At 39.2% G+C, this 27,755-nt stretch overlaps 5 protein-coding genes across 15 annotated transcripts in view; 4 read left to right on the forward strand and 1 right to left on the reverse strand.

Annotated features, from left to right (window-relative positions):
* map4k5 (mitogen-activated protein kinase kinase kinase kinase 5) overlaps nucleotides 1-2,932 on the forward strand; it is a 31,903-nt gene extending 28,971 nt beyond the window's left edge. For all 7 annotated transcript variants that reach the window (XM_080042655.1, XM_080042654.1, XM_080042657.1 and 4 more), the window contains one exon: nucleotides 1,912-2,932. In XM_080042655.1, the coding sequence (XP_079898781.1) occupies nucleotides 1,912-1,999 (88 nt within the window). In that variant the 3' untranslated portion in view covers nucleotides 2,000-2,932. The remainder of the gene's footprint in view (nucleotides 1-1,911) is intronic.
* Nucleotides 2,933-4,350: 1,418 nt separating this feature from the next.
* On the forward strand, nucleotides 4,351-12,617 carry cdkl1 (cyclin dependent kinase like 1 (CDC2 related kinase)). Of its 2 annotated transcripts, none has more exons than XM_080041866.1 (10): nucleotides 4,351-4,485; nucleotides 5,938-6,112; nucleotides 7,535-7,656; nucleotides 9,232-9,304; nucleotides 9,676-9,766; nucleotides 10,235-10,435; nucleotides 10,959-11,041; nucleotides 11,150-11,206; nucleotides 11,740-11,901; nucleotides 12,237-12,617. In XM_080041866.1, exons 2-10 carry the CDS (start codon nucleotides 5,942-5,944, stop codon nucleotides 12,336-12,338), a joined length of 1,062 nt encoding a protein of 353 aa, XP_079897992.1. In that variant the 5' UTR covers nucleotides 4,351-4,485; nucleotides 5,938-5,941; the 3' UTR covers nucleotides 12,339-12,617. The 2 variants fall into 2 exon arrangements, with proteins under 2 accessions (XP_079897992.1, XP_079897991.1); XM_080041865.1 differs by having other exon boundaries at nucleotides 4,354-4,485; nucleotides 5,893-6,112.
* A 118-nt stretch (nucleotides 12,618-12,735) lies between these two features.
* dmac2l (distal membrane arm assembly component 2 like) lies at nucleotides 12,736-16,381 on the reverse strand. Its single transcript, XM_080041867.1, has 5 exons — nucleotides 16,341-16,381; nucleotides 16,128-16,237; nucleotides 15,281-15,489; nucleotides 14,583-14,754; nucleotides 12,736-13,317 (listed from the first exon to the last, which is right to left on the reverse strand). Exons 2-5 carry the CDS (start codon nucleotides 16,226-16,228, stop codon nucleotides 13,203-13,205), a joined length of 597 nt encoding a protein of 198 aa, XP_079897993.1. The 5' UTR covers nucleotides 16,229-16,237; nucleotides 16,341-16,381; the 3' UTR covers nucleotides 12,736-13,202.
* Nucleotides 16,382-16,483: 102 nt separating this feature from the next.
* On the forward strand, nucleotides 16,484-24,267 carry l2hgdh (L-2-hydroxyglutarate dehydrogenase). Its single transcript, XM_080041927.1, has 10 exons — nucleotides 16,484-16,706; nucleotides 17,887-18,002; nucleotides 19,541-19,692; nucleotides 19,950-20,081; nucleotides 20,439-20,601; nucleotides 21,018-21,052; nucleotides 21,143-21,310; nucleotides 22,238-22,395; nucleotides 22,709-22,840; nucleotides 22,980-24,267. Exons 1-10 carry the CDS (start codon nucleotides 16,615-16,617, stop codon nucleotides 23,173-23,175), a joined length of 1,344 nt encoding a protein of 447 aa, XP_079898053.1. The 5' UTR covers nucleotides 16,484-16,614; the 3' UTR covers nucleotides 23,176-24,267.
* Nucleotides 24,268-25,446: 1,179 nt separating this feature from the next.
* Nucleotides 25,447-27,755, forward strand: part of sos2 (son of sevenless homolog 2) — a 34,432-nt gene continuing 32,123 nt past the window's right edge. For all 4 annotated transcript variants that reach the window (XM_080043025.1, XM_080043027.1, XM_080043026.1 and 1 more), the window contains exon 1: nucleotides 25,447-26,320. In XM_080043025.1, the coding sequence (XP_079899151.1) occupies nucleotides 26,237-26,320 (84 nt within the window). In that variant the 5' untranslated portion in view covers nucleotides 25,447-26,236. The remainder of the gene's footprint in view (nucleotides 26,321-27,755) is intronic.

Consider the following 27,755-nt stretch of genomic DNA (forward strand, 5'->3'; position numbering starts at 1 on the left):
CCCGCCGAGCCGTTACCCCTGCTGTGTCTAGATGATCTCTGTCTGCACCTAACACAAACGGGATTTTGAAAGATAGAGGGGACATGTCTCCAACATGTCTCCGCTACTTTTCAAAATCGAACTTCAAGTGCACAGGCTAATGGCTCACTGAATGACCGAACAGATAGCAGCAGTAGACGCACGTAGCCGCTACCTGGAACGTCTCCTGCTCAGTCTAAAAATAGCTCACTGATCTGAAGCAGCAGCAGAGGTTAATGTCATCAAGGATGTAAAGGAAGAAAGGAGACGTGAGTTGGTTCAGGTAATCAGCTCAGGGTTATCATATTGTATGTCTATTTGTTACAGTCTGGTCTACACCTGTTGATCTTAGGCAAAAGTTGACTGATCTAACATAAACTTATGCAGGGTAGGCTAATGTCGAACTGTCAGCTAATAAATACAGACTCTGCCTGGCAGTTAAATGTTCACACACCATTGGATCAATATGATCATAAGTTCATAAATGATTTGTTTCATATCAGAGAAAAGCAGAGGTGGATCAGCGAGACAGAGATGATGAGTCAGGGAGAGGCAGCTCAGAATGTCAGGTAGGTTATTTGATGTTGTCAGGTGATTTTGATTTGTTGACAATGAAAGGAAGAAGTGTTAATGACAAGATGTGACTTCAGTTTGAATAAAAAATGACACACTGGTTGTGTCACACAAATGACACAACCAGTGTGATTTAGATACGGCTCCAAGGGCTCAAAATGTACTTTTTGGCTTACTAGCCAGGGTGGCTGGTAGATGAAGGGAAAAAAAGTATCATATCAGTAAAAATACAAATTTACAATACAAATATTACTTTTAACTATGCATTTTGCTCTCTTACGTTTTAGCATGTCATCTTGGTCTTGTGAGATTCTAAATCAATATTGTATCCTAAAATGCAGTAATATTTGTAGAAAAATTTAAAGGGGTGCACATTGCAATTTAAACTAAGTCTAACTTATTCAAAAAGGTTCATATAGTCTAACGTGATGAATAAACGTAATGTTCATGTACTAGTATTAACTGACCATGTCAAAGTACAAAAAAGTTGAGTTAAGTCTCATGTGGTGTTCCCTGCAGCCGAGGCTCCAGGCGCCCCGCTTCGTAGCGAGCATACATTGAAAATGAATGACTGGCGGCTGCCACTAACGTTGATGAAGTATTGCAAATTACAATAAATATAATTGCCAAGTCGATCACTTACACATGTGCACGCACGCACACACTCCCATCAGTGACTTCTGATGGAGGCCTCCCTTCCCAGCCCCCCCTCCATGTTTTATTCACCTCCGCGGGGCACTGCCTGGTTTGAGTGTCTCTGCCTCTGTAATTTCATCTGACTGATCGGACAGTAAGGACAGTAGCTTCCCTGCTCATCTGTCACAGCCACGAAACACACGGCATCTGAAGATGCTCTCACTACCGTCTTTATCCTTCATTTTAATATAATGTCAATGCAACAATCCACACAGTGAAAATGAGGCATATCTTTCATTGTGGGAGAGAAACTTGTTTCTTTGGATCAAAACTAGAAAACATGTACAATCCCTATTACTTCACTGTTTCCAGGCAACCATTGGTTTCATTTCATGTACACTAGACACAAGGTTAGGATGACACAAATAGAAGATAACACAGACAACCTGCGGGCTCCATCTTGACCTATTAAACCAACTTAAAAATCAAACAATTAGCTAAAGCAGTTGCTACATGGTTGGTAGGGGGTAAAAGCATTACACCAAAAAGCTTTGTCGTGGTTTGTAAAATGGTCATTTAAAGGAATAGTTTGACATTGTAACTTTCCTTTGCTGTGTAGGAAAATGTCTACATAAATCAAGTTTGGTTAATTGACTGATTAACGTGTGTGTGTGTGTGCTGCAGGGTGGTGGTTCTGGAGAGCCGACCCACGGACAACCCCACGGCCCTGAGCAACCTCTACATCTTAGCAGGTCACGAGAACAGTTACTGAGCCTCTGTGGGAGACCGGAGAAGAGGCCTCGGCTTTCTGGGAGAAAAAGACTCTAGACTTTCACCTGAAGATCTGCGTCAAGGGAAGACATCTTGGTTTTTAAAACGGTCTTTTGTTACAGATCAGGGGAACGACAGGTCGGTCTGGAGTCAAAGCCTTACACCAGCAAAAATGTTCACCGCAGCTCCGATCATTGTTAACCGCAAAGGAAAACTTATTTGAGCCAGAATGTGGAGGAACGATCGGTAAAAAGCTCAAATGAACATCGTTACTTAGCATATTTTCTCATTTTCTGTACTGTGGACTGAGTTACAAACAAACTTATCTAGAGGTATTATTGACAAAGAAAGTGCCATTAAAAAAAATTCACAAGAATTTTGTGATTGTATTAGCAAACTATGGGAGATTTTATCGTGTCTGTAACATGTCGCTCATAATCGCTGAAACGTTATTAGGCTGGAGAGGAGATTTTTACGAGCTCTGTAGTCAAACTAATGTATCAGTTTAAACAGAAGACCCATGAGGCATTGTGGGTTATTTAAGCAATATTTATTAACCTCGTGTTCAGTAATAGGGTATGTTTGATTTACAGACTGTGACGGACGATTGATTAACTACCTATAGTGAACAGTTCCTGAGCAGTTTTTGGGTTATTTTTAACTGCTATGTAATATAACCGCATCTCTCCTGCTCTGTTGCATTTTTAGAAGTTGAATATAATGTACATTTTTTTTCTTAAACCTGCTTCCTCTTTTATAGACCCTTATACTTCTCATTATTTGCACCATGTAAGCACTTTTGTACATTTTTTTTTTAATTTAAAATAAAATGACAAAATGAGGGACAAATGCTAGGTTTTTATTAACATCTTTGCATTCCCTTCGCAAAATGTTTAATGTATGCTGTTTTTGTAATAAAAAAACGCTGTTAACAAGAAAAACTGAACAGACTCTGGTTTATTTTTCATGACATTGTGTTGAAGTAACAGAGTCTCCAGTGGGACACGAGTGTTTCCGTTAATTCCCTCTTTAGTCCTTCGTTCCTGTGACTTCACCATCCTGCATTAATTGGTCTCAGTGCGACAGGACGCCACATCAGTTAAGAATTCCCTGTTTGCTGATTACTGTCATGTGGAATGATGTCAGACATGTCGACTTAGGTCAGTGAGATGTTTACTACATGATGTCAGATGTAGGTAAGATTCCCTCAAAATACATTCTATTTGGTTTTATGAATACAGATTCCCGAATATTTTTAAATTAATTTGAAACTATGAAAGAGTAATTAAGTTAAATAGGCTGTATAGAAAATAACTATATTGTCATTCATGTAATTTTCATTCCAGCCAATCTACATTGATGTCTTAAACGCTGTCTAATCTTGGTAGGCTACTTGATGTATTTTCTTTGCTTTTTCTGTGCTATATAAATAAACTTGCCTTGCCTGCCTGTGTGAGGGTCTCACCTGAGGCCTTACACCTGAGAAATGCAATTTTTTTTTTAAACATTTAAAGTGTGAAAATGTACATTAGTCTAGAGGTGCAGGTGTAGCCAGCTGTTCCTATGGGAACTGTGGGTGTAAAATTGAGAAATGTGTCAATTTCAACAGTTAGAGCCAATGATTGGTATCGGAAGTCGAATTATTCTCTTTTCAAAATAAAGCAAAATCAGACAGTTTTTCTCCAGTGTAGTCTATTTTTCTTTTTTTATCATACTGGCTTATGCTTGTACATGGGGTAAAAAGGGTGCAATGGAAATGCATAATACTGTTTTTATTATCAGTAGGTGTACCGTAATTTTTACGATGTTAATTTTTATTTAATTTATTTAGATTTACATGGAAAGATCTTTGAGGCTATATGTAAAACAATTTACTCTAGGCTACTTTTTGTGTTTTCATTGTTACTTTACACTTCTTCTCTGCTGCAAATTAATACTTTAAATTCATTAAACAGTACTTTGCACTTTATAAATTTAGATTAATATTCAAATAAAATAAATTATAATAGATTAGAATTAGATAGATTATATTAGGATACAATTCCGAAGCTACAAATGGGTATACATATGGTATAAAGTAATCAAATAAACATTAATGCGTTAATATTTCTAATGAAATCATATACTAAACGTTGATATATTAAGCAGATAAAATATTTACTGTATATTTTCTAGATTTAAAATCCACATATATGTGTTTATAGTTATGTCTAATTGAGTTATAGTTATATTATGTATATTCGTATTTACATTGAGCACTTTACTTTGTACACTGTGCAATGAAAATAAAAGGATTCTGATTCATTGTTTCTTTTATTTTGAAGGGTTGAGCCGGATGCCGTGGTTGAGGTTCTTAAAGCTGCTTCTTGCCTCTTCAGAAACAGTCGAGCTGTGATCGTCCATCAAGCAGCTGCCGCGCCGCTCTCACTCACTGACGCTGGATCTCTGAACCTGACCAACAACATCTGCAAAGATTTTGCACTCATAGTAAGTTTGAACCTTTGAATTTAAAGTGTTTTTCTTAACTGAAATAGCCCATTACTCCGATTTTTTTATTTTTTTTTTGCCAACTTTGTTTGTCTATACTTTAATCGGTTGTTGTCTTAGGGGAAACTTTGCACAAAGTTCAGGATTTACAGTTACTGTTTCTCCATCACAGCTTCTAACATCACTCGTAAAAATGCAGATATGCTTTTTCCTTATTGTTTTTAATATTTTTACGTATTGTTTTGTTGAAAGAACTTTGATTTTATTCCCCTGGCTGCTCACTCACTCTCTCTGTGTTTTTGTTTTCGTCTTGTATCCCCTCAGGGAAATGCCCTAATATAATTCGGTGTGCAAATGTTGAGAGACAACAGGTGTAACGTTTCCTCTAAGCAATTAAATCTATTCTTTTGGAGGCATTTTGAGATGTTATTCTTACATTTTGACCACAACATCCAGAAGGTGAACTTAATATTTTAAGTTTATTTTATAGTTTTGATTAAATGAGTGGATGCATGTGTTGCTTCAGATAATTATGCATGATGACATCAGCTCTATTTTCCCCAATAACACAGTCAGTTGTGCAGATTTTAATATTCTTAGATGTAGAGCTGCACAATATAGAAATAAATGTCCAATTGAGATTATTGTGACTTATATTTAAATTGTGATATGATTTGCTATATTAGAGGGAATTGATACACAATTACACATCACTTTTCTAATTTTTTTGAAAAGCATGTTAAAATGAGTATAGTAGGATTTCAGTGGGGATCTGTAGCAAATAAATAAGTTCTCTTAAATTATGTTTGATGCATAGGCCAGTACAGTCATATTGCGATTTTAATACAAATTTGCCCCCCACTAAGATGAGAAGTCCCCAAAATAGACCTGAATCTCATGAATGTTTAAGAAGCAGCATTGTTGTGGCTTCTCCCTGCCCTCAACTGATCCAGTTTGGACAATAGACTGTGGTTTGGATCTATCTTTGATCCTTAAGAGTGAATTAATTCCATCTTTAAGTAAGCAAAACAATTGCTAAAAAAAAAAACAGGCGGTCACCTCTTCTTCTCTGAATCTTCAATGAAGGGACATTTAACCCTTCAGTTTCGCTTGAAAAATTAAAGATACCTGGCCTGGGTTTCATTGGACTAATTATTGCTTCAACTAGCCTACATCACAACAACAATTCCTGGACATTAACACAAACACTCTGAAACAAAGATCGAATGATTAGTTCAAAAATGTAATCAAGTCGATAGATGATCTGATTCATTATAATTTTTCAAGTAAAAAATTTCAAATATTTTCAGCTACTCTAAAGTGTTATAAGTATTATTATAATATCCTCTGCTTTTCTGTCTTTTATATCATTATAAATGTATAATCGCCCCCACCTTTATTCTTTAGAAACAGTCCTGCCTCCCCCCTGGATAATTCTCCCTGCACCTTCAGACGGATGATGGAGAAGTACGAGAAGATGGGAAAGATCGGAGAAGGTTCGTACGGCGTTGTGTTCAAGTGCCGGAACAGAGACACGGGACAAATCGTCGCCATTAAGAAGTTTGTGGAGTCGGAGGACGATCCCATCATCAAGAAGATCGCACTGAGGGAGATACGGATGCTCAAGGTGACGGCACGTTAGACAGGAGATAGTGTTTTATTTTTCTGTTCAAGTAAAAAAATATATGAGAAAAGAGTTTTTAAATGTGGGATAAAAAGTCAAAACTATTGGAAAGTAACGCAAATCTTGGCTTGTTAAGTTGTTAAGTCTAATTAAAGATTTTTTTTTTAAATTTACCGAATGTATGAAGGGATGGTATGTAAAAATTTGGCTTTTGAAGTCAACATTTTTACTCTCTAGGTCACAGTTATACGATAAAACTCATAACTGAATTTCACCCAGGGGATTAATCTATAATGTGTGCATGACAGAAAGTACATATGTATAAAGCACATGCAAACAAAATCATGTGACGCAAAATAAATAAAAATCCGGTTTTCCACAAAAATCCTTCTACGCTGTGCAGCCAGCAGGAGAAACACCGTGCAATTAATCCTGCAGACAGAAGCTGCTGCACAGAGAATCTCTCAGACAAAGCAACAGCGTTCACAAGGAGGTTTTACAGAAGCTGCGAAAACCCCGCACGGTCAAAAATGAAAATGAGAAACAAGGCGCCCTTTCGCAACTGATAAGGGTTTGCATACTTTTTCCTGTTTATCTGGATGCAATAGAAAAATATTCTCTTGATTGAAGCTTCATGGATCTAATCACTAATTTGTGTGAGATTAAAAGTGGAGTCAGGGATTCTGGAGAATGCTTGTTGTCAATATCAGTGAATATCTCCTCATGATCCACTACCTGTCCGTACTGAGTTTGTGTGCGCTGAAAAGAAAATCCAGTGTTAATACTACAGCCTATGCTCTTTAAACTGGTATGTAAACAAGGGGTAATGTAAACAGAGGGGGTCCACCGTTGCTAGCAAAATTCCCATTTACAGAGCCTAGGCTGTGTAAAATAAAACCATCAATCACAGCCAGTTCTTTATCTTCTTCTTCAAAGCTCCAGTTAGTTTGAACCAAAGTGTTGTTTCATTTCTCATTGCTTGCTTACTATCAGAGCTGCAGTTGTTTTGGTCGCTGGTTGTTTGATTAGTCATGCATGTGGTGGGTGGGAGCGTCAGTGGCCCGCTGGACACAGGGAGAGCTCATAAATAGGAGAGGATGGGGACGGGTTGTCAGGGGCAACAGCATGTTTAGAGCCATCTGTCTGTTAGCAGTTTAGTCTGTTTGAAAAGAGCACGCTTCACTGGTTCAATACTTTTAGTTTAGACTGTGTTTCTCTGACAGAGTGCTGGATTTACAGTAGCCGTGTGTGTGTGGGGGGGGGAGGGGGGGGGGGGTGTGTTAGTAAAAAACTAAAAGTAAAATTGTATCTATAAAGCACCTTTCAAACCTATATTACCTTAAGGTGCTTAACAAAACGATTCATGAGTACAATAAAAACAATAACGTAACGTTTCTTTGTGCTTTTTTGCCCTATGTTTTGCAGCAACTGAAACACTCCAACCTGGTGAATCTGATCGAAGTGTTTCGGCGCAAACGGAAGCTTCACCTGGTGTTTGAATACTGCGACCACACCGTCCTCAACGAGCTGGACCGACATCCCAGAGGGTGAGTGGAGCTCTGGACTGGGTCATGTGACTTCAATTGGACAATATAAAAAATTTTCGCAAATTTAAAATACAAATTCATCCATTTGATAGTTTACAGGTAACGTGAAGAGATAGTGAAGCGAGCTGACAACGCAACAAACGTCATCATGGATTTAAATGCAATTAAATGGTGCATGACTCAAACCACGAGGCGACAGGGACAGGAACTTTATAGCAACTTGGATAATAACAACTCAAAGGTGCTCTGAGGAACTTTCCGTTTGTGTTCATTCTTGCACCCCCCTTTGGACAAAAGCGGTACTGTCTTTAGTATGCCAGCTGTTTTTCCTATGTGAGTGTAGCCATGACAAATGCATTAAGAAAAACTATATAAAAATAGCGTTCTTTTCACTGATGGTCTCGTTTGCTGTTACATGTCATTGATCATCAGAGGAAAAATTAGACTGTTTGAGAAATATTTAAAAGTTCCTCGTAGCACCTTTAAGTAAAATACACTATTAGACAAGTTACTGTAAGAGTCTCAAGTTTAAATCATTAAACAGCATGGACAAGTACTCTCAGGCAATAAGCAGTGAGTAAAGAAGCGTTTGATAGCGTATTCTGAATTAGCTTGGTTTACTATACCAATACAAACTCTAAAATGCGTGAGGAGGCTAAACAAGGCACTGCTTCCTTGGTGTTATCTCTACTTTACATGTTTTCCTCACTGTACCCTCGGAGCTTAGTGAGGCTCCATGCTCGTCTCCACGGACACAGACCTGATCGCTGGGGAATGTTTACAGTGATGCTCTACCCAGAATGCTTTGCTGGCCTGGTTTAGCTGCTGTCGGGGACTCTTAAGGGCTCGGCCACATTTTATATGCAGTGTTTTTCGCTGTCTAGCGCACACACACATACACACACACAAACACAAACAAACATTATCTCTCTCTCTCACTCACACTCACACAAACATACACTCTCTCTCTCTCTCTCTCTCTCTCTCTCTGATGCTGGCTGTAGAAGGTTCAAAAGAAGAGAATAAACACAGTGGTGGCGGGAAGGGGCGTGGATCGTTGTTTAATTGCCAGTGACAAGGCCTCGATTTAGCCATTTCCCCGGCAACACTGATATACGATGGTCCCTCTGAACCAACAAAGCACCAGTGTTTGACTCTAGAAACGGCCGCACCGCTCTATATCTCTCTGAAAAACAAGAGCTGCTGCTGGACACAAGACAACTGGAGATGTCAGCAAAGGTGCACTGAAAAACAGAAGACTACTGCTTTCAAACGGTCCAAGAACAAAGATATATATCCATCCATCCCTACGAGAAAGGCGGTGCTTGCAATCATTTTTTAGAATCAAATCAATCACTTAATAAACCTATTAAGAAATTCCTGAAAAATGTGCACAAAATTTAAGTTTCGGGAGTTTTCTGCAAATGTTATAGACAATGACAGATTGGAGAACGATCAGTTGGAAAAGTTGATAAATAGGAATCATCAAGATTAAATGTATCATTCATTTCTATTTGTCACGTAATTGATTAAACAATAACCCTATAATTATTTTATTCCCTCCATGTGTTACAGTGTCCCAGAGCATCTCGTAAAAAGTATAACCTGGCAGACTCTTCAAGCCGTCAACTTCTGCCACAAACAAAACGTAAGTCACTTTCTTTCTACTCTTAACCTGTGTCTTCTTGTAGTTTTTATTTTCCAGTTGTCAAATCCTCTCTTCTTCTTTTTTTTTGAATTCCTGCGGTCTCCTCCTCCTCCTCCAGCTCCCACTGAGACCCAAGGCATTTTATGGCTACTCTTTTTTTTTTAACAAGAATTCCTTCCCCTTGGCTGAACAGAGAGTTAATATATCACCTACACACACAACCAATGCTCCTAGGGTACCCCATTTAACAGGGTGGCATGGAGGAGACCAGACTACACTAGTTTGTCTTTTTATGATCAGTGTCTCAACAGTATTTATTAAGCTTTCGATACAGTGATTTCCATTTTCTTTTTTTCTTTCTGTCCCTACAGTGCATCCACCGAGACGTCAAGCCGGAAAATATTCTCATCACCAAACACCAAGTGATCAAGCTCTGTGACTTTGGGTTTGCCAGGATTCTCAGTAAGTCCTAATTCACAGCGAATAAAAATGTGTGACAGTTCCCCCTGCTGGACACTTCTGTCTGTGTTTGCTGCATTCAGTGTTTTTTTTTTGTTTTCTTTTATAGCCTTACTATTTACTGCTCTGTTTGCTTTGAAGTTACTGTTGAAAATGCAATGCCCTGGAGAAGCGCTATGTCATTCTCCACTGCATAGGTTAGCTGTATGCTTGGAATGACAATAAAGTCAATGTTGAAGAAAAAAATCCAAGACATATAAAAAGTGAAAGTTTTTTTACATCTCTAAACCAAAAAAATATTCAAATGTAACAATCTCTTGTAAATCTTTTTTTTTCTTCTTACTAACTGCATAGTCATGAATGCCCTAATACATTGATTTAAACACCAAATTACTTATAGAGATTAGTACCTGATAGCCCCTCCCCTACACACACCTTATGTCATGTGTTGTTGTGTTGTGTGTGTTACAGCCGGTCCTTGTGACTACTACACAGACTACGTGGCGACCCGTTGGTACCGCGCCCCTGAGCTGCTAGTGGGGGACACTCAGTATGGAGCAGGGGTGGACGTGTGGGCCGTGGGCTGTGTGTTTGCTGAGCTGCTGTCAGGCATCCCTCTGTGGCCCGGCAAGTCTGACATGGACCAGCTCTACCTCATCAGGAAGAGTCTCGGTGAGATAACTATGTAGTGATGTGTGGACTTCAGATATAATTAATAAAAGGGATGATTAAAGTATTTTTCTGGTAGTTTGAGTTTAGTCTCTCACTTGGGGGATAGGTTAGTGATGTCACGCTCTACCTGGAGCCTATTAGAAGCCCTCATATACGTGGGTGAAACCTTTAGTTTGCAGGTTTTTAAATTATTATATTATTTTTGGGGGCATTTTTATGCTTTAATTAGATAGTTTGGAGAGAGAGAGAGAGATGAGATGGGGTTGATAGGGGAATGACATGCAGAAAACGACCATGGGCCGGATTCAAAACACATGGTTTGCTGCTTCTGAGGACTATTAGGGGGCGCTCTAACCACTACACCACGAGCGTCCCGATGCTAAATTTTTCTGACCACATTTAATCACATTAGATAACATTATTTTTGCATATTAAATTGCATTATGGTTTGTTTGTATGTTTCCTATAAAGACAACCGGAGTTTATTGTTCAATAAATAATTTAAATTCAAATGTTTTTGCAGGAGATCTGATCCCTCGACACCAGCAGGTCTTCAGCACCAACCAGTTCTTCTCTGGAGTTTCCATCCCAGAGCCACAGGAGAAGGTGACACAACCAACACTCAAAACTGCCACCATTTTTTTTTTTACCTCACTACCTTAACTCAGCTCACAAAGAAGTGAATACTAAATATATATTTTTGTCTTTCTGTAGCAATCTTTGGAGCAGAAATATCCAAATATCTCACCTCAAGCTCTAAGTCTCATGAAGGTAACGACGCCATGTTATAACCTGACAGATCTTTTAACGTGTGTCATACTGCAGAATGGAAATCTGAATATACGCAGGCTTTGTGCATTAAAATGAAATATTGTTTTTATTTCATTACTTTATAGTTTAAAGATATATAAATGTCCAAAAAATAAATAAATGTCCAAAAAAAAGTTATGAAAAGTAGAATTAAATAAGTATATACTCTGTTAAAGGTGCTCTGAGGAACTTTCAGTTTGTGTTCATTCTTGCACCTCCTTTGGACAAAAGCGGTAGTGTTTTTACTACGCCAGCTATAGTTCCTGGGTGAGCGTACCCATGACAAAGGCATTAAGAAAAACTATATAAAAATAGCAATCTTTACACTCTTTTGCTGTTAAATGTAATTTATGATCATCAGAGGATTTTTTTTTTACTGTTTCAGAAATATTTTAAAGTTCCTCGTAGCACCTTTAAATTGGTTAAATATTTTGTTGGTATTATTCTATTTCTATTCTATATTTGTGATGGTTTTAATGCTCTTGATGTTCCAGGGTTGTCTGAGAATGGACCCGTCAGAGCGTCAGTCCTGTGAGCAGCTCCTAAAGCATCCGTACTTCGACAGCCTGAGAGAGAAGAGTCAGAGCACCTCACGAGAGCAGGACCGCTCGGGCAACAAGAGGACACGTTTCCCGCGCAAACACCTTCCACTAGGGGTCAGTATAACCGTCTTTACTAAGAATTATTATTTGGGGGGGGGCCCTTAGCTCAGTTGGTAGGGCGTCCCCCCCATGGGCCTCGGCCAGCAGCGGACCCGGGTTCGATTCCAGCCCGCGGTCGTTCTTTGCATGTCACTCCCCTCTCTGCGAGAGAAAAACTATTTATAATTATATTTGGAGAAAAGTATTGAGGGCTGTGGGACTTCAGTCAACTGCATTGCCATCCCATATATAATATAATATATAAACATTAAGTAAAAAAAAAGTCAAACAAGTGTATTTGGATACTCTCAAACTATCCCTGAAACTTTTCCTTTTTTTTCTCTATCCAGTATTTGCCACAGCTGACCGGCAGCAGCATCTTTCCAACTGTGGACAATAAGAAATACTTCAACAGCCTGCGCAAGTTCAACTATCGCCTACCGAACATCTAAACACCTCCCGTCAACAAGCAGAATTTCTGAGAAACTCAGGAAAATACACTTTTTCAAAATTTTCGTCTCATAACTTCATGTTTCTTGATACTGATGTCAGTCTATGCACTATTTCCCAACATGTGGCCTGTAAGCATGTTGTTTTTTATGTACGATGCCTATACGTTTTCAAGCTGAGTTTGTGAAAAGACAAAGAGTGATGTGTTGCTCTGCCCGTAGCTGCAGAGAAGACTGAAGGTAACGCTATGAAGTACTGCCTTTGCCTGGTTTGCCAAATGTATTTTTTTTTACATAACGATGGACTCTTAAGAGTGATGTTTTTTGTAGTATTTTTTTTTTTAGATTTTTTTGTTTAACTGACTTGAGTGAATGATAATGTAGGGCACAAACTTTCATGACGATTTTGGAAAATATTTATTGACGCCAGGAGTGATTACAGTCGTAAAACATTCCCCATTATTATTAGCATTTAGCAGTGAAGACACCACAACATTGTACTCATTATCTTGAAATTTGGTGCTAAGGATATTCACAGCCATCTGTCCAAATGCCAAATTAATCTAAAGAGAAAGCGATTAAAAAAAAAAAGCCTGTGCATTTTCACAAAATACTTTCTGTGTACCCGCATGTGGAGGAACCTCTTCTACCTTAAAGAATATAATAAACTACTGTACAACAGTTCTTTCTATCAAAACTCAACAATATAAGGTGCTTTTAATGTGTCTCTTTTTCTGCCTGCTGCTGTTCGCCACACTCATTGCACACACATGTAAATATTGTATAGGGATGTATGTGTTGGTCAATACAAATACTCTTCAAGATTGGGTCTTTTACTTTGAAAAGGAGATAATATTTTACAACAGGTCAGTCCAGGTCCAGCACTATTTCCAGACTTGGAAGTGCCGTCTGCAGCCTCTGAACTGTTGTTTGTTTGTCACTGATCCCGGGGAGATCGCTGAGGTACAGATACTCCAGTTTCCTGCATGGAATTATAACATAAAAAGACATATTTTTAAAAGGTGGAGTCAGTGATTTTGGAGAATGCTTGTTGTCAAAAAAACATTTTGTCACAATCAGTGAATATCTCCACATGGTTCGTTACCTGTCCGTACCGAGTGTGAGCTTAAAAAATATCTGGTGTTAATACACATGCTCGCCTCTGTAAACGTGTATGTAAACAAAGGGTATGTAAACAAAACGGGACCCACCGTAGCCAGGCCTGCCTTAACCTGCCTCTAGGCCCCGGGGCTGAGAGGTTTCGTAGGCCCCCCGGGCGGCGGTCTTACCATACAGATGCGTAAAAGCCATGTTTGTCTACACCACAATATCTCTATTGATGAAATGTAAAAATGTACATAAACCCCCTCCTGGTATAATGACTTTTAATAACCAAACACACATGGTTGGTTACAGTGTTTTTCCAAGTAATGGAGGAGTCTGCGGTGGGGACCCTGGCCCTTCTAGGGGGTTCCCGGGGCATGCACCCCCGGAAGAAAAATGTGAACCTTTTAAAGTAAAAAGCATCAATCTGGTGCACTTTGGGAGGAAAACTAAGGCTAAATCAACTGTGTCCTATGTGAGCTATTTAGAACTATTTTCTGGAATAATTTGGAGACACAGAAATACCAAAAAGCAGAAACAAAAATATAAAGGTTTAAAAAATCCAGTCAGTCAGCCTTACAATTTTTTTTTAAAATAATCCCTTATCCCAAAGCTACTTCTCTCTTTGAATTCTTCGTTTTGTTTTTATTGGCTCAACTCAATATAGGCCCTTGATCTGCGTTGCCCCGAACAATGTTATTTAAAAAAAATAACAAATGTACTGGTGAATGATAGGCCCCCTGATCTTCATAGGCCAAAAATAATGTGATTTTTTTTCCTTTTTCTTTACTGATCATGATAGGCCCCTGATCTCCGTACGCCCCCCCTACGAAGATTAGGGGCCTATCATGAGCCAGTCAATAATGTATTGTTTTAAATGACAATGTTTGGGGCCTTCTTAGATCAGGGGTCTATATTGAGTCAGTAAAAAAAAAAAAAATGTATAGGCCCCTGATCTTCATAGGCCCTGGGGCTTCAGCCCAGGTAAGCCCGTGAATTAAGGCGGCCCTGACCGTAGCAAGCAACATGCCCGTTTACGGAGCCTAGGCTGTGTATTAACACTGGATTTTTCAGTGCACACACAGTAGGGACAGGTACACTGACTCAACCTATAAATCCACCTCTTGTTAGACCGTCACTCACTTGAGCTTGTGCAGGGTGATGAGGCCTTTATCGGTCACGTTTCCACACGACACCACCTCCATACTGAACAAACTCTTCTGCAGGTTCTCGATGGAGCTCAGCCTCTCCAGACACGCGTCCTCAATGTACATGCTTTTGTTGAACTTCATTTCCTCCAGATGTTCCAAACCATCTAGAAAATAATTTAGAATAGAATAGAATATATCTTTATATCTTTATTTAACACAACAACAAACATTATCAGTGCACTGTTTACTGTCTACTGTCTACTGATCTACTAACCCACATCAGGACACCCGAAAAGACCTCTGTGGACTCTGGCACCAAACAGACAAGGTTTATGTGTGAGCGGACAAAGGAGGTACAACTGACTTGCGTCACTTTTAGATAATCAGGGAGATGGGAGAGATGCACTTTCACCTTTGCCTTGTTGTTTACATATTTCATGCTTAATTTACACTTTGTGAACATGTCATCTTTATTTAATAATTTCAACAGACTTTGAATGTTAATATGTTCAAATAAAAAACCTCAGAATCCGGATTGAAATACATCTTTACATGCTCACTAGGTGTGTACATCTGTTCAAATTTAGTCGTGTTAAAGGATAAAGGATTAGCATTCGTGACATGAGAGCGACACAATTCAAAATACACAAAGACCAAAACAAACCCTTCTGCCCTGCTGTATAAACTGACCCAGGTAGTCGAACCCTTTGAACATGATGCAGGCGTCGGTGGCGTCGATGCCCTGGATCTTGTATCTGCCCAGCGGCCCAGTTGGAAGGCCGTTGTAGTCGTGATGCCAACGGTCAAAACCTTGAAACCGGACTTTGGCTCCACATCTCAACAGCCACTCTGCAGCAGCTCGGTCTGGACCAATAGTTTTGATCCTTTCATGGTCCACACTGAGAGAAACAAACAAACAAATACTAAGTTACGGTAAATGATGACGTCGTATTGTGATGATTGTTGAGAAAGGGTCACGAGATATAAAGTCCAAAGGGAAACATGCCCACTAGGCCAACTGGTTCAACCCAGAGCAAATAATCCACCGTTTGTTTATGTGCTGTAAGTAAAACACTCAATCTGTTGGTTGCAAACGTTGAAATGATGGCTTGTTTTTTGACCTTTTGCTTCTTTGACTGTTGATCAAACTAAATAGAAAGTTTGAAATGTGGGCACTGTTTCTAACATATTGGGATGTTTAGACTAAAGTTCCCATAAACATTACATTGGAAGTAGTAGAACCTTGATTTGTGAGAGCTTCACTCACAAATCCAAGCCTCCAAATGATCAACACATTTTTCAGGCTGTGTATGCAGAAACTTAACATTTAGCTTTTATTGTACTAGGGTGCATATATGTAACACAAATAAACACGTTTAAAAAGCGTGTATTAAGTTTCCTTGAATGGTAAGGTGACCAGGTTTATGTAGGCTAGGTGTTTGTGGGAGGGCTTAGTCAATTTATAGATTGCTGTGTGGCTGTTAAATAGTACATGTATACCCTTATTGATCCATGATTAGTAATACTGCTGTCTCACCTGTTGAAGACTGCATTGAGCCAGCCCCAGAAGTGTCTGCGGCTGCTGTCCTTCTGAGTCTGACACAGCGCAGACTGCACCACTCTCGATAAAATCCTCATATCTCACAGCTGAAACATAAAACATTAATCATTTACTAACAGCTCCTTTGAAAACAACAACATTAAAAACCCCAATGAAACTGCAACACGGGACAATTTCTCTCTCTCTCACCTGTCCTCCAGAGAGGACTGTTGTTTACATATGGAACGCGTACGCCAACGTGCCCTTTGACTTGGTTACGTAGATACGAACGTGCCTTCTCATTGGCTGAAGCGTGTTTACGTCACGTCTACGCTTTTTAGGATAGTGCAACACCGGGAAGGGGGAAGCTTTTACTCCATGGTTAAAACCATGGTTGAAACACAACAACGGAGCTCAGGGAAGTTTTTTTTAGGTGTTGTACAATGAAGCAGATATTTTGAGGTGTTTGTTCAAAGCGGTGACAATGATCCGGACACTGAGCGGGGCGACTTTAAAGGCTGTCGGTTCAGCTCAGCCCAAACTACTGAAGGACATAACAACCAGGCGGCTGCACAGGTAAGAGTCACACTTCAGAGAGACAACAAGCCACTACTGCAACTTACAGAGAGGTAGTTAGCCTAATAGATCAGTTAATACAGGTGGTATCGCTATTGGAAATGATTGTGTCGCGCCAGTACACTTTTTGATAGTATTTATTTAATGTCAGGTGTTTAGGACAGGAAGGCAGAACATCTACTTGGCTACCTGCTTTGAATAAGTTACTTTTTAATCTATCCTAGTTACTGCCAAGGGCATTCAGCTAAGAAGACTACCACATTGCATAACATTTCTGCTCTCTGCATAATCATTGTCTGCACATGCAAACTCATTCATTGTCCAGTATTGTAAGCTATGCCAACCGTCGCAGTTACATGCACCTTTAAACTTTGACTAGTCGCATAGCAATAGTATGTGGTCTGACTTGAACTTGCAGAGCGGCACAGATACTCCAGGAGTCAGTCACTGTGTGTGTGTGTACATTGAACCTTTTAGAAAAGGAATTTTAGAAAGGAATTCCGCATCTGTTCCATATTAGACTATCCTATAGACCCCACAGGCTCCTCTCCAGTCTCTTCAATGATGACATCTACATGTTGTGGCTAAAAGTTATTGATTCATCACCAATCAGAGGTAGCTTCTTGACTTAATCAAAATAAACCAGCAAAAAAAAACAGAAGCACAAAAATGTCTTAAATCTTATGGGAAACCAGCTGTGCAAGTTCTTACAAGCTCAGCCACTACAATAATGTATTTAAAAAGAAAAGCTCTAGAATTATGCATGATCAAGATTGTGTGAAATGATGAGTTTGCAGACAGATCACAATATACTCAGTGTCATGGGTTTCCAAGTATTGATCAGTTTCAAAAGGCTATCCTTACAGTCTTGTACCGTTGGACTTTGAATCAGTGCCTTTACTTTGCCCTGTTTTCTACTAAACTAATTGGTGATCAGTTGTGATGTTAAATTTAAACTCTCGGGGGCGCCCTTAGCTCAGTTGGTAGGGCGTCCCCCCCCCCCCCCCCCCCAGCAGCAGACCCGGGTTCGATTCCCTCGTTCTCTGCATGTCACTCCCCTCTCTGCCCCATTTCACCTCTGTCTCTCTGCACTGTCAATAAAGCATAAAAATGCCCAAAATAAAGTTTAAAAAAAAAGAAAAAAATGTAAACTCTCTCTCGCATGTTGTCTTTATTGCAGCACGTACGATGTGGCCATAGTGGGAGCCGGTATCGTGGGCCTCGCCACAGCCCGAGAACTCATCCTGAGACACCCGTCACTCAACTTTGTCCTGCTGGAGAAAGAGAAAGAGCTCTGTGGGTTGAGTGGTTTGAAAGTCTACAACAACATGTGCACGTTTGAGTTCAAGTTTCTTTATCTATCACAGGCACATTTTTGGCGAGTATGAGTATTTGTAAAGTGGCAGTCTTTGTGTTGTTGGCTCTGTACTCCAGTACAACAGACTCATTGACTATGAGGGTAAAGTGCCAAGTTTTTGCTTTAATTTGATAGTATTGAATCCTCCACACACACACACACATCAACTGGTCTTAACTAAGCCTGGTTGTAACTGCTAAGTAGGGCGTAGTTATGACCAGGCTTAAGAATGGGCGTAGTTAAGACCAGGCTTAAGAATGGACAGTTAACATGACTCTGGTCTTGACACTGACCTTTCATCTTCATCTTCCTCCTTGCTGCTGTTGGATGCTTTCATCCAGGAGAGCAGAGAGCTGCTCCCCTGGGCTGCCTGCTGTAGCTCCCTTTCTTTTGCCTTTTTAACCTCTCCTTTCTAGGCATTATACTGCAATTTGTAAATAAAAAGAGACCAACCATATAAAATAAGACTGCTTGGTTACATTACAACCAGGCACAAGGCTACTTTATCTGCAGGCAATTGGGAATTGCCTGTTTGTCATTTAGCAAATAAATTACTGCATATGTTAATTATATAGCCTAAAGTAAACCTAAACAACACTAAATATTCAGCATACTGATAGATTCACATGCTGTACCAGTGACAAACTCCGCCGACATTAGTTGTGTTCATCACGTCATATCTATTTTTTTTTTGGGCTAGCTTGTTAAGCAGGACAGTCGGCTAATTTATGCTCAGCTGTGTGGCGCTGCATGATAGAGGCTACTTTAAAACAGAGACAAATAAATGCAAGTTATAGCTTGGCAACTGAGGCTTAGGGTGCAAACAATACACTCTTGACTCCATTCAATGTATGTGTTACCTCGCTGGTGGGGCAGGGCAGGCCGGGGAGTAGGTGTGTGTGTGTGTGCAGCAGCAGCTGTGAACTGCTGCGGCAACGCGCCTCCGTTTGTGTCCACTCTGCGCGTTCACGTTGAAGTGTGTGCGGAGGAGGAGGAAGGGGGGCATATTTATTGGGGCATTATTGTCAAACGTTTTAAATTGTTGAGCATTTATAGATGATAATGTCGGCATGGGCCACATACACTGTAAAAAAAAAAATAATTTTAAACGAACTTTCAGATTTTTATTTTTTATTTTTATTTTCAAAAGGGCACTTGATTGGGCCAGGGGAAAAGGGCAGGTGCTTCAGCACCACTTCAGGTCTACCTGTGCACGCCACTGGGTGACAGCTTTAAAATGTTAATGTTTTATAAATGGTTATCAGTGATATATTAACAATAGGACATTTTTGGAAAGTCTATGCCCTGACCTGGCAAATACATAGTCCAACATATAAACCCCTGTAAAACAACAATGTTAGTAGTTCTTGTACAGTCTAAACAAACAAGATTATACATTTTTAAATTGAGAAGTGAGAAATGCATTTCTGTCGTTCTTCAATTTCCCTTTCTTTTCCGTCACTTTCTTCCTCCCCAGCTCTACATCAGAGTGGGCACAACAGCGGGGTGATTCACAGTGGGATCTACTACACGCCTGGTTCGCTTAAAGCCCGTCTGTGTGTGCGAGGAGCCACGTTAGCCTACGACTACTGTGAGAAGAAAGGACTGCCTTACAACAGATGTGGAAAGGTCTGTCTTAGTATTTTTAACCAGATAGGTGTAACATGAAATTAAAACTTGCATATAATAAAGACATCAGGTGTCATACAGTATAATGGCCGGTGCCATTTTGTCAACTTGTTATACATACATGAGAGATTCAGATTTGTTGCAGTATAAAAACATGTTTTAGATTCTTGAATTACTGCTGAAAGGAGCTGCCATATGGACCACTGTGTTGTGTCTATATCTTGGTAATGCTCAGTGCATTGTTTGTGTGTTGGCAGCTGATTGTGGCTGTGGATCAGGAGGAGATCCCCAGACTCAAAGCTCTGTACGAGCGCGGCCTGCAGAACAATGTGCGTGACCTCAGCATCGTGGACGCCAAGGGGATCAGAGAGAGAGAGCCATACTGCAGGGTGAGAATATCACACACCGTTCCAACAACCATACTTTCTGCTATTTAGTATGGTTAGAAAAAAAAAGATTTTGGATGTCCCAATTCTTGTGGTCAGATTTAGTATGCTTAAAAATACCTGGATGTCTATTACATCTGGCCGAGATTTTTAGTGTTGAAAATAATAAGTAAAAGTATGTCCCAATTGTATGCTTACTGCATGCGAACAACATTCTTTTCATGGTCAGATGTAGTATGTAGAATAGAAAAAAGAAAGGGTATGTGATTTGGAACGGGGACACACTGTTGGTCTTTATATACTGCAAGAGAAGGAAGAAAATATGGCGCTGAAGGCTTATATAGTATGTCAACCTTGCAGGGTATCATGGCCTTGGATTCGCCCTACACCGGCATAGTGGACTGGAGGATGGTGGCTCTCCAGTACGGCAAAGACTTTGAAGAGGCCGGCGGCACGGTGGTCACTGAATCTGAAGTCAATGGCATTTCCATGGTCCAAGAGAGTCCAAGTGGGAGCACCGAAGGTAATAAACAATCTTTGCATCTCATTCATAACCAAACAACATCTGTACAGTTCAGTCCTCGGCTAAGGCCGACAAATAATGAAAATGAGCTATGAAAGAGTCCCATTTCCTGGCAAATTTACCAGCACAGCCCCTCACTGTGAATTTTATCTTTTCGAATAAAAAAAAACATAACGTCTTTGAGACAGATTTGAATTGATGGGGGATTAGGGGATTTCATCTGTACAGTTTTTTTTAACTTTTTCTTTACATTCCACCAAGAAAAAACAAGATACAACAAAACATGAGATACAAAATAAAAACATTAAATTACATCAAATAAAATAAGATAAGTAACAGCCATTATTAAAAAAAACCTGTACAGTTCTTTCTAAAGTCCGCATTAATCTCTGTCCCTTTTTTAAATGTACCTGCAGGAATGAAATATCCAATCGCAATCCGAGACAAGAAGGTAAGACGACGAATGAAAATAAAAGCATCACATTGAATAAGATTGTGTTCTGTTGTCTCCATTAGTTCATATTGTGATGTTTTCAAACAGGGAAATGAGGTGCACTGCCGGTACGTGCTCACCTGCGGAGGGCTGTACTCAGACCGTCTGTCACAGATATCTGGCTGCAGCCCAGAGCCACGCATCGTTCCCTTCAGAGGGGATTATTTGGTTTTGAAGCCGGAGAAACACTATCTGGTCAAAGGAAATATCTACCCGGTAAGTCTTGTGGAAGCCAATTTTATATTGATTAGTTTAATTCTACTCTTGTCTCTACATTCATTATTTGATCATTGTATGAAGTGTATTTCCTCTCATCTTAACTACTGATGTATCCTTTCTGGAGTTTCTATTGTAATTAAATCAGTCTGATTGGGCTGACACCATAGGTGTGGGCCATCCTGGAAGCTCCCAGATTCAGATTAGCATTGATGTCATCAAGAACCAAACTTGATTGTTCCATTGTTATTCTACATTGTTATTCTATATCTGACCATGTCAAGCATTCTGTATAAAGCAGCTCATTTTGTGTATACAACTCAGTCAAAACCCTGGCATTGCTCTGAGCAGGATGCTATGGTCTTCTCTCCATGCATGAATGCTGACCATAATCATCTGTATTGTCTTTTGAAACTAAGTAAAGATTTGTTTTCATATTAGACTATAGTGAAGTTTTCTTCAACAAAAAACTTCTTCCACAGTCTGCTGGAGAAGAAGAAGAAGAAGAAGAACCTATATATCCAACTCTTTATGTCGTGTCATCAACATACATGATATGATCTGCAGATGTTTCCCCTCACATGATGACAGTACTGTATATATGAGTTCTAATCTATTACAGCTGTTTCAACTCCAAACTTTTGGTGTTCCCAAGTGGAAGAACCTGAATAATATTGTTTTTATAATTATTGGAAAGTTTAAAGGGATTCAAAACCATAAACAGCATATAACATGATATATCAATGAGCCTCAACCTCTGGACTTCTTATTACAGGCTGGTGTGGGTGGAGATGCTTTAAAAAATAACTACTACTGTATATTTCCAGTTTCAAGCTTTTGTTTTTTACTTTAAAGTCATCATCTGAAGGAGGTTATGTCATCAATACTTCATTGTTGTCATTTTGTTTCTATCAAACCTCTCTGAAGGTCCCTGACCCTCGTTTCCCCTTCCTGGGAGTTCACTTCACCCCACGGATGGACGGAAGCGTTTGGCTCGGCCCCAATGCCGTGCTAGCCTTCAAACGGGAGGGTTACAAACTCTACGACTTCAACGCCCGAGACTTTGCAGATGCACTTTTATTCAGGTACAAAGGGGAAGATTTTAATTGATCTTCTTTGTGTGGAATCCTGGAACTTTGTATATGAGCATTATGTTGTAGTAAGATATCAGCAAATTGCATAGTAAGAAACACAGTGGTATTTACACGGAATTATCTACATCTACTTTTTTGTTTTTTATTGTGAAACATTTTGTGACGTCTGCCCTTTTAAAAGAGGCAAAACTAATGAACTTGTTAATACAATTATTACAGTGTTATTGTTGCATGGTAGATTATGTTTAATATTAAATCTCTTTGGTAAATCTTAATCTTTTCTTTTGTGTGTAATATTCTGCAGGGGCCTTCAGAAGCTGGTACTGAGGAACTTAACGTACGGGATTGGAGAAATGTACCGAGGGATTTTCATCGGTTCACAGGTTAAAATCCTGCAGAAGTACATCCCCGAGCTCTCGCTGAGTGACGTGCTAAGGTAGATAAATAACACAATACCTAGACTGCACTGTCATTCACTCAGCCAATCAGGCACACAATCAGCCAGTATCAGTAGTATGAGAGTAAATGATATGATTGAATACTATTTTCTGTAACCCTCGTTGTCTCCTCCATAGGGGTCCTGCAGGAGTTCGAGCTCAGGCTCTAGATCGAGACGGGAACCTTGTGGACGACTTTGTGTTTGACGGCGGGGTGGGGGACGTGGGCAGTCGGGTGCTTCACGTACGCAACGCTCCGTCGCCCGCCGCAACATCCTCCCTCGCCATCGCAGAGATGGTCGCTGACGAGGTGGAGAGTCGCTTCAAACTGTAGAGAAACAAGGCAATCGTAGGAAGGAGAAAAACCAAATATTATGGGTCAAACTGTCACTACCTCAGCACCAATGTACATCACAGAGACAATAGTATGACATTTCAAGCCTTCATTTTAGGGGGAGAAACCAACATATTTTTGACCTGAACTACATTTTTAACTACATTTGTAAGACTATTTTTTTGCATACATGGTGCTGTTTCAGGTTTGGTTTGGTATGTGTTTTCCACCACATTGTTCAGTAAAGATTTATTTTTCCCAAAAGATCACGAGGAGTTAAATCAAATCAAATCAAATCAAATCAGTTTTATTTGTATAGCCCAAAATCACAAATACATTTGTCTCAGTGGGCTTTACATTTCATACAATATGATATATGATACAATATGACACCCTGCCCTTACACCTTTAGCTCGGCTGAGAAAAAACTCCCAGTAAAAACCCTTTACCGGGAATAAAAATAAATAAATAGTTACTGGGGATAATACGTTTTTGAATGCGAACTTGATCTTTTTGGGAAGATTGACCATTTGAAATTAGATATTTTTAAAGAGAAGAATTCTGGTGTGGACGTTATCTGTTTTCGATTGACAAAACAAAAAAAAGTAATCTGTCTTTTTAAAAACTAAATATTTCATAATTACATGATCACTTCTCTTGTGCTCACTTTTGTTTTGGGAAAATGTATCTAATTCTTCAATGAAATTCTTCATTTGACACAACTGCAGAGTGCACAGTTTAGGAAGAAAGACATGTTGTGTATACTTGCAGTTATGGGCACTGGCAATAAATATAAATTTGACGGTAAAAACTATTTAAAATCATATCAAGAATATAACAAGGCGTGTGCAATATTCACAATGCTGTAAACTGAGAACACTCAGATGTTTTATAATGTGTGTCTGGTGATTTCATATAATTGTGTTTGCTTTACATATTGGTACAACTGTTCAGATAAAATTGGTCGCCCTCACTGTAATTTTGTCCAATGTATTGACAAATGAATGTTGATGTATTTTTAACATAAATGCATATTTTTGAAAAGCAAATGTACCAATGATTGTGGTTTGTGCTGTATGATTTTTGAATATAGGCTTCATCTGACAAATGTTTTATTAGAAGCAAAAATTTTCTTGGCAACAACTTCACCTTCTTCCAAGGTGCATGGATCAGTGAGTCTATGAGCCACTCTGCATTATGAGTGATGCTTTTACTTCACATTTATTTTTAAGTTTATTCCTTTGTAATATTTGAAAGCAGGACTTTTACTTGTATTGAAGTATTTTCATACTGTTGTGTGTGTTGCTTCTTTCACTTGAGTAAATGATTCAAACACTTCTTCCACATGTTTTGATACTGCAAAGTTTGACCTTTTTACCATAGATAGTATATACTTTTTACGTACATTTTGATTTTAGCAGATGTTTGCACTTATTCAGTTTGTCCACAAGGAGGCAGTATCACGGCAACAAACTGAGCCACATTGAGAGCACAACATATGTCTGAAGTTGATGCTGTTGCTAAAATCAGTTCTTAAATGTTATCACTGCTTGTTTAACTAGTGAAAATGAAGTGGATTTATTGGCATGTACTTGTCTAATAAAATAATTCAACTGTGCTTTTGTAAACAGGAAGGTCAACAATAGACCTAAGAAAAGGTTGGTTTTATATTGCATGCAAATAATGTTACATATTTGTATAATTCCCTATTGTGTAACTTGTATAACTAGTCGTATACATATCAAGAAAGTACAAAAAAGTATCCCTTATGCTACAAAAGTCAAACAAATTAAATATAAAAAGTGGTTTAATAATTATAATTGTATAAACTTGTATACTACAATACAAGCACTTGAAATAATAACATTTAAAATGTGCAATATTTATGACATGACGTTCCTTTGATGGAATGTACTTTGGAATGGATATCTATCTATCTATCTATCTATCTATCTATCTATCTATCTATCTATCTATCTATCTATCTATCTATCTATCTATCTATCTATCTATCTATCTATCTATCTATCTATCTATCTATCTATCTATCTATCTATCTATCTATCTATCTATCTATCTATCTATCTATCTATCTATCTATCTATCTATCAAAACTTCACATCTGTATTCTCCCATGTAGATTTCCAGTATGTAATGAGACATAAGTCCAGCCTTGTTTTTTTTTCTTTTCCCCTCTGTCCAATAAAATGTGAAATTACGCAGCGTGCGTGCCTGACAGCGGCCGCGCGGCGCAGAGCGAGAGCAGCAGCAGACACACACAGACAGAGACAGGCAGCGGAGTTGGTACGAACATCTTCGACTTCACAAACCAAAAAAAAAAAAAAAACACCACCACCACCACCTCGACTGTGCTCCTCAGCTGCTCTGCTCGGTGCCATGCCTCGGATTGGTCGCTGTTCCTGGGGATTATCTTTGGATGTAGCGCTGCGGAGAAGATGCCCAAACGTGAAGTAAACAGCGCAGGAGGAGAAAGTGTGCCTTGTTTGGAGCCGAACGGGTCGTGTGCCACAACATCAAACTCGGAGCAGCGCAGCGAGGCCAACGGCAGCCTGTAGCGCTAGTTAGCTCGTCGGCTAACGCTAGCCGTGCTAACGTTACAGGTGTTTAGGCAGCAAATAATAACCAAAACACAACTTGTAGCTGTAGTTAGCTGGCAGCAACTTGAGCTCCAATGTCGTAACTTAATACTAAACTTAATGTGCCTGTTGTAAGCTTTTCATGTAGCAAGTATAACACTTAGCAACATTGTTATTAGCCGCAGCAGGCTAGCTTCAACTAGCCACCGAGCTAACTGTTAACTTTACTGCTACATGTGCTTATTTTCTTTTGTAGCTCAATTTTCGCTCTTTAACGCGACTCTACAAAGGACCTACAGTGTGTTTTGGTGATACTCTTGCTATTTGCGAGCGAAAACTGGACTTTTTTCGCCCCCCTCGACCGTGCCTGCCCCTGGACTGACCCACCCACAAGGACTATCTATCCGGGGGCCGATGCTGACAGTTCAGCCCGGATCACGGCAACGCCAGGAGCCGCTACAGCGATGCAGCCCCAGCAGATATACGACTTTTCAAGTGACGAGAACAGTCACAAATGGAGAGGCCTCTTCGTGCAAGCGCTACGAAAGGTAACACTTATTATTATTATTACACCAAATAGTCCCCACAAAGTCACCAAACTGCCTCTCAAAACACGTATACTGGTTTCACTGGTGCATACTAGGTAGGCTACTGGTGTCATTTGTACAGTAGGTACGTTTTTTTGTTGTTGCCAAAGCTTGCCGGAAAATATGAACGCAGATAAACGATTAGCAAAATACACAACATACACATGTCATTCAAATAGGCCTTCAGTAATAAAAGCCATTATCAAATTAATTAAAAACATCTATTCAAATACATTTATTTAGCCTTCTTAGATTGGTCTCTTAGAATGTGACTGTGACAAGGAATATATTTTACAGGTAATAATGCTGCACATCTATCTATCTATCTATCTATCTATCTATCTATCTATCTATCTATCTATCTATCTATCTATCTATCTATCTAATGTGGGTCGCCAGTATGTAACAAAAGTAAATATAACAATTAGATGTATATAAACATGTGCATTATACTACAACATTTACACAATATAAGGACTATAAATATAGTAAATAAAGTATCTATCTATCTATCTATCTATCTATCTATCTATCTATCACACTGGTGTGGGTCATGGAGGTACTGGTTTCACCTGGAGGTACATTTAACTAACACAACCTTCAGTCTTAACAACAGCCAAAAACCACATACTATTCATATTATATTAAACCAATCTTCACCTGTAGCCAACAGTACATTTCCTCCATAAGCAAATTATTTCATATTTTGTTGATCACTTAATCATTACAGGAATGTGTTAACTGCTGTCCTCATCTTATGTGGCAGTTGACGTGTCTATCCATCTACACAGTGCGTTTATTCAATACGTTTCTCACCCAAGTTCCCCATAATGATTTTATGTTTTTCACACTGTATTTTTTTTTAAAGGAGAAGTTGTTCAGTCTTGGCCCAGTTTGTACTGTGTTGTGTTCTGATTGTTACTTTGGTAGCTTTGAGGGTGACCAGACTTTACTAAAAACTTATTGGGCCAGTTTCACAGACGTGGATTAAGCCTAGTCCTGGACTAAATGGAATTTTGAATGGAGATTGTCCATTGAAGCCAGGTACAATTTAGTCCAGAACTATGCTTAATCCACGTCTGCCAAACCGGCCCATAGAGTGCTGGAGTTACCATACCTCCAAGTTAAATACCAGGGAAGCTGGAAGGCGCTACTGTCAAACATCATTTGTCAAGTGTGTTGTTGCAAACCTCTTTTATTTGTTCCTCATTTGGTCTTACAGTAAAGATGCCTCGTTCTGCAGAAGTCTTCATGATGCATTAGGGCTGCTCGATTAAGGCAAAAATCATGATTACAATTATTATTGATTTGATATTGAGATCACGATGATTTAACACTGTGATATCATTGACTTTGGAAACATCAAGTATTTCATTTTCATTTTGAATCTATGTAT

This window comes from Ammodytes marinus, assembly GCF_949987685.1.
Source record: "Ammodytes marinus genome assembly, chromosome: 15".
NCBI lineage: Eukaryota > Metazoa > Chordata > Actinopteri > Uranoscopiformes > Ammodytidae > Ammodytes > Ammodytes marinus.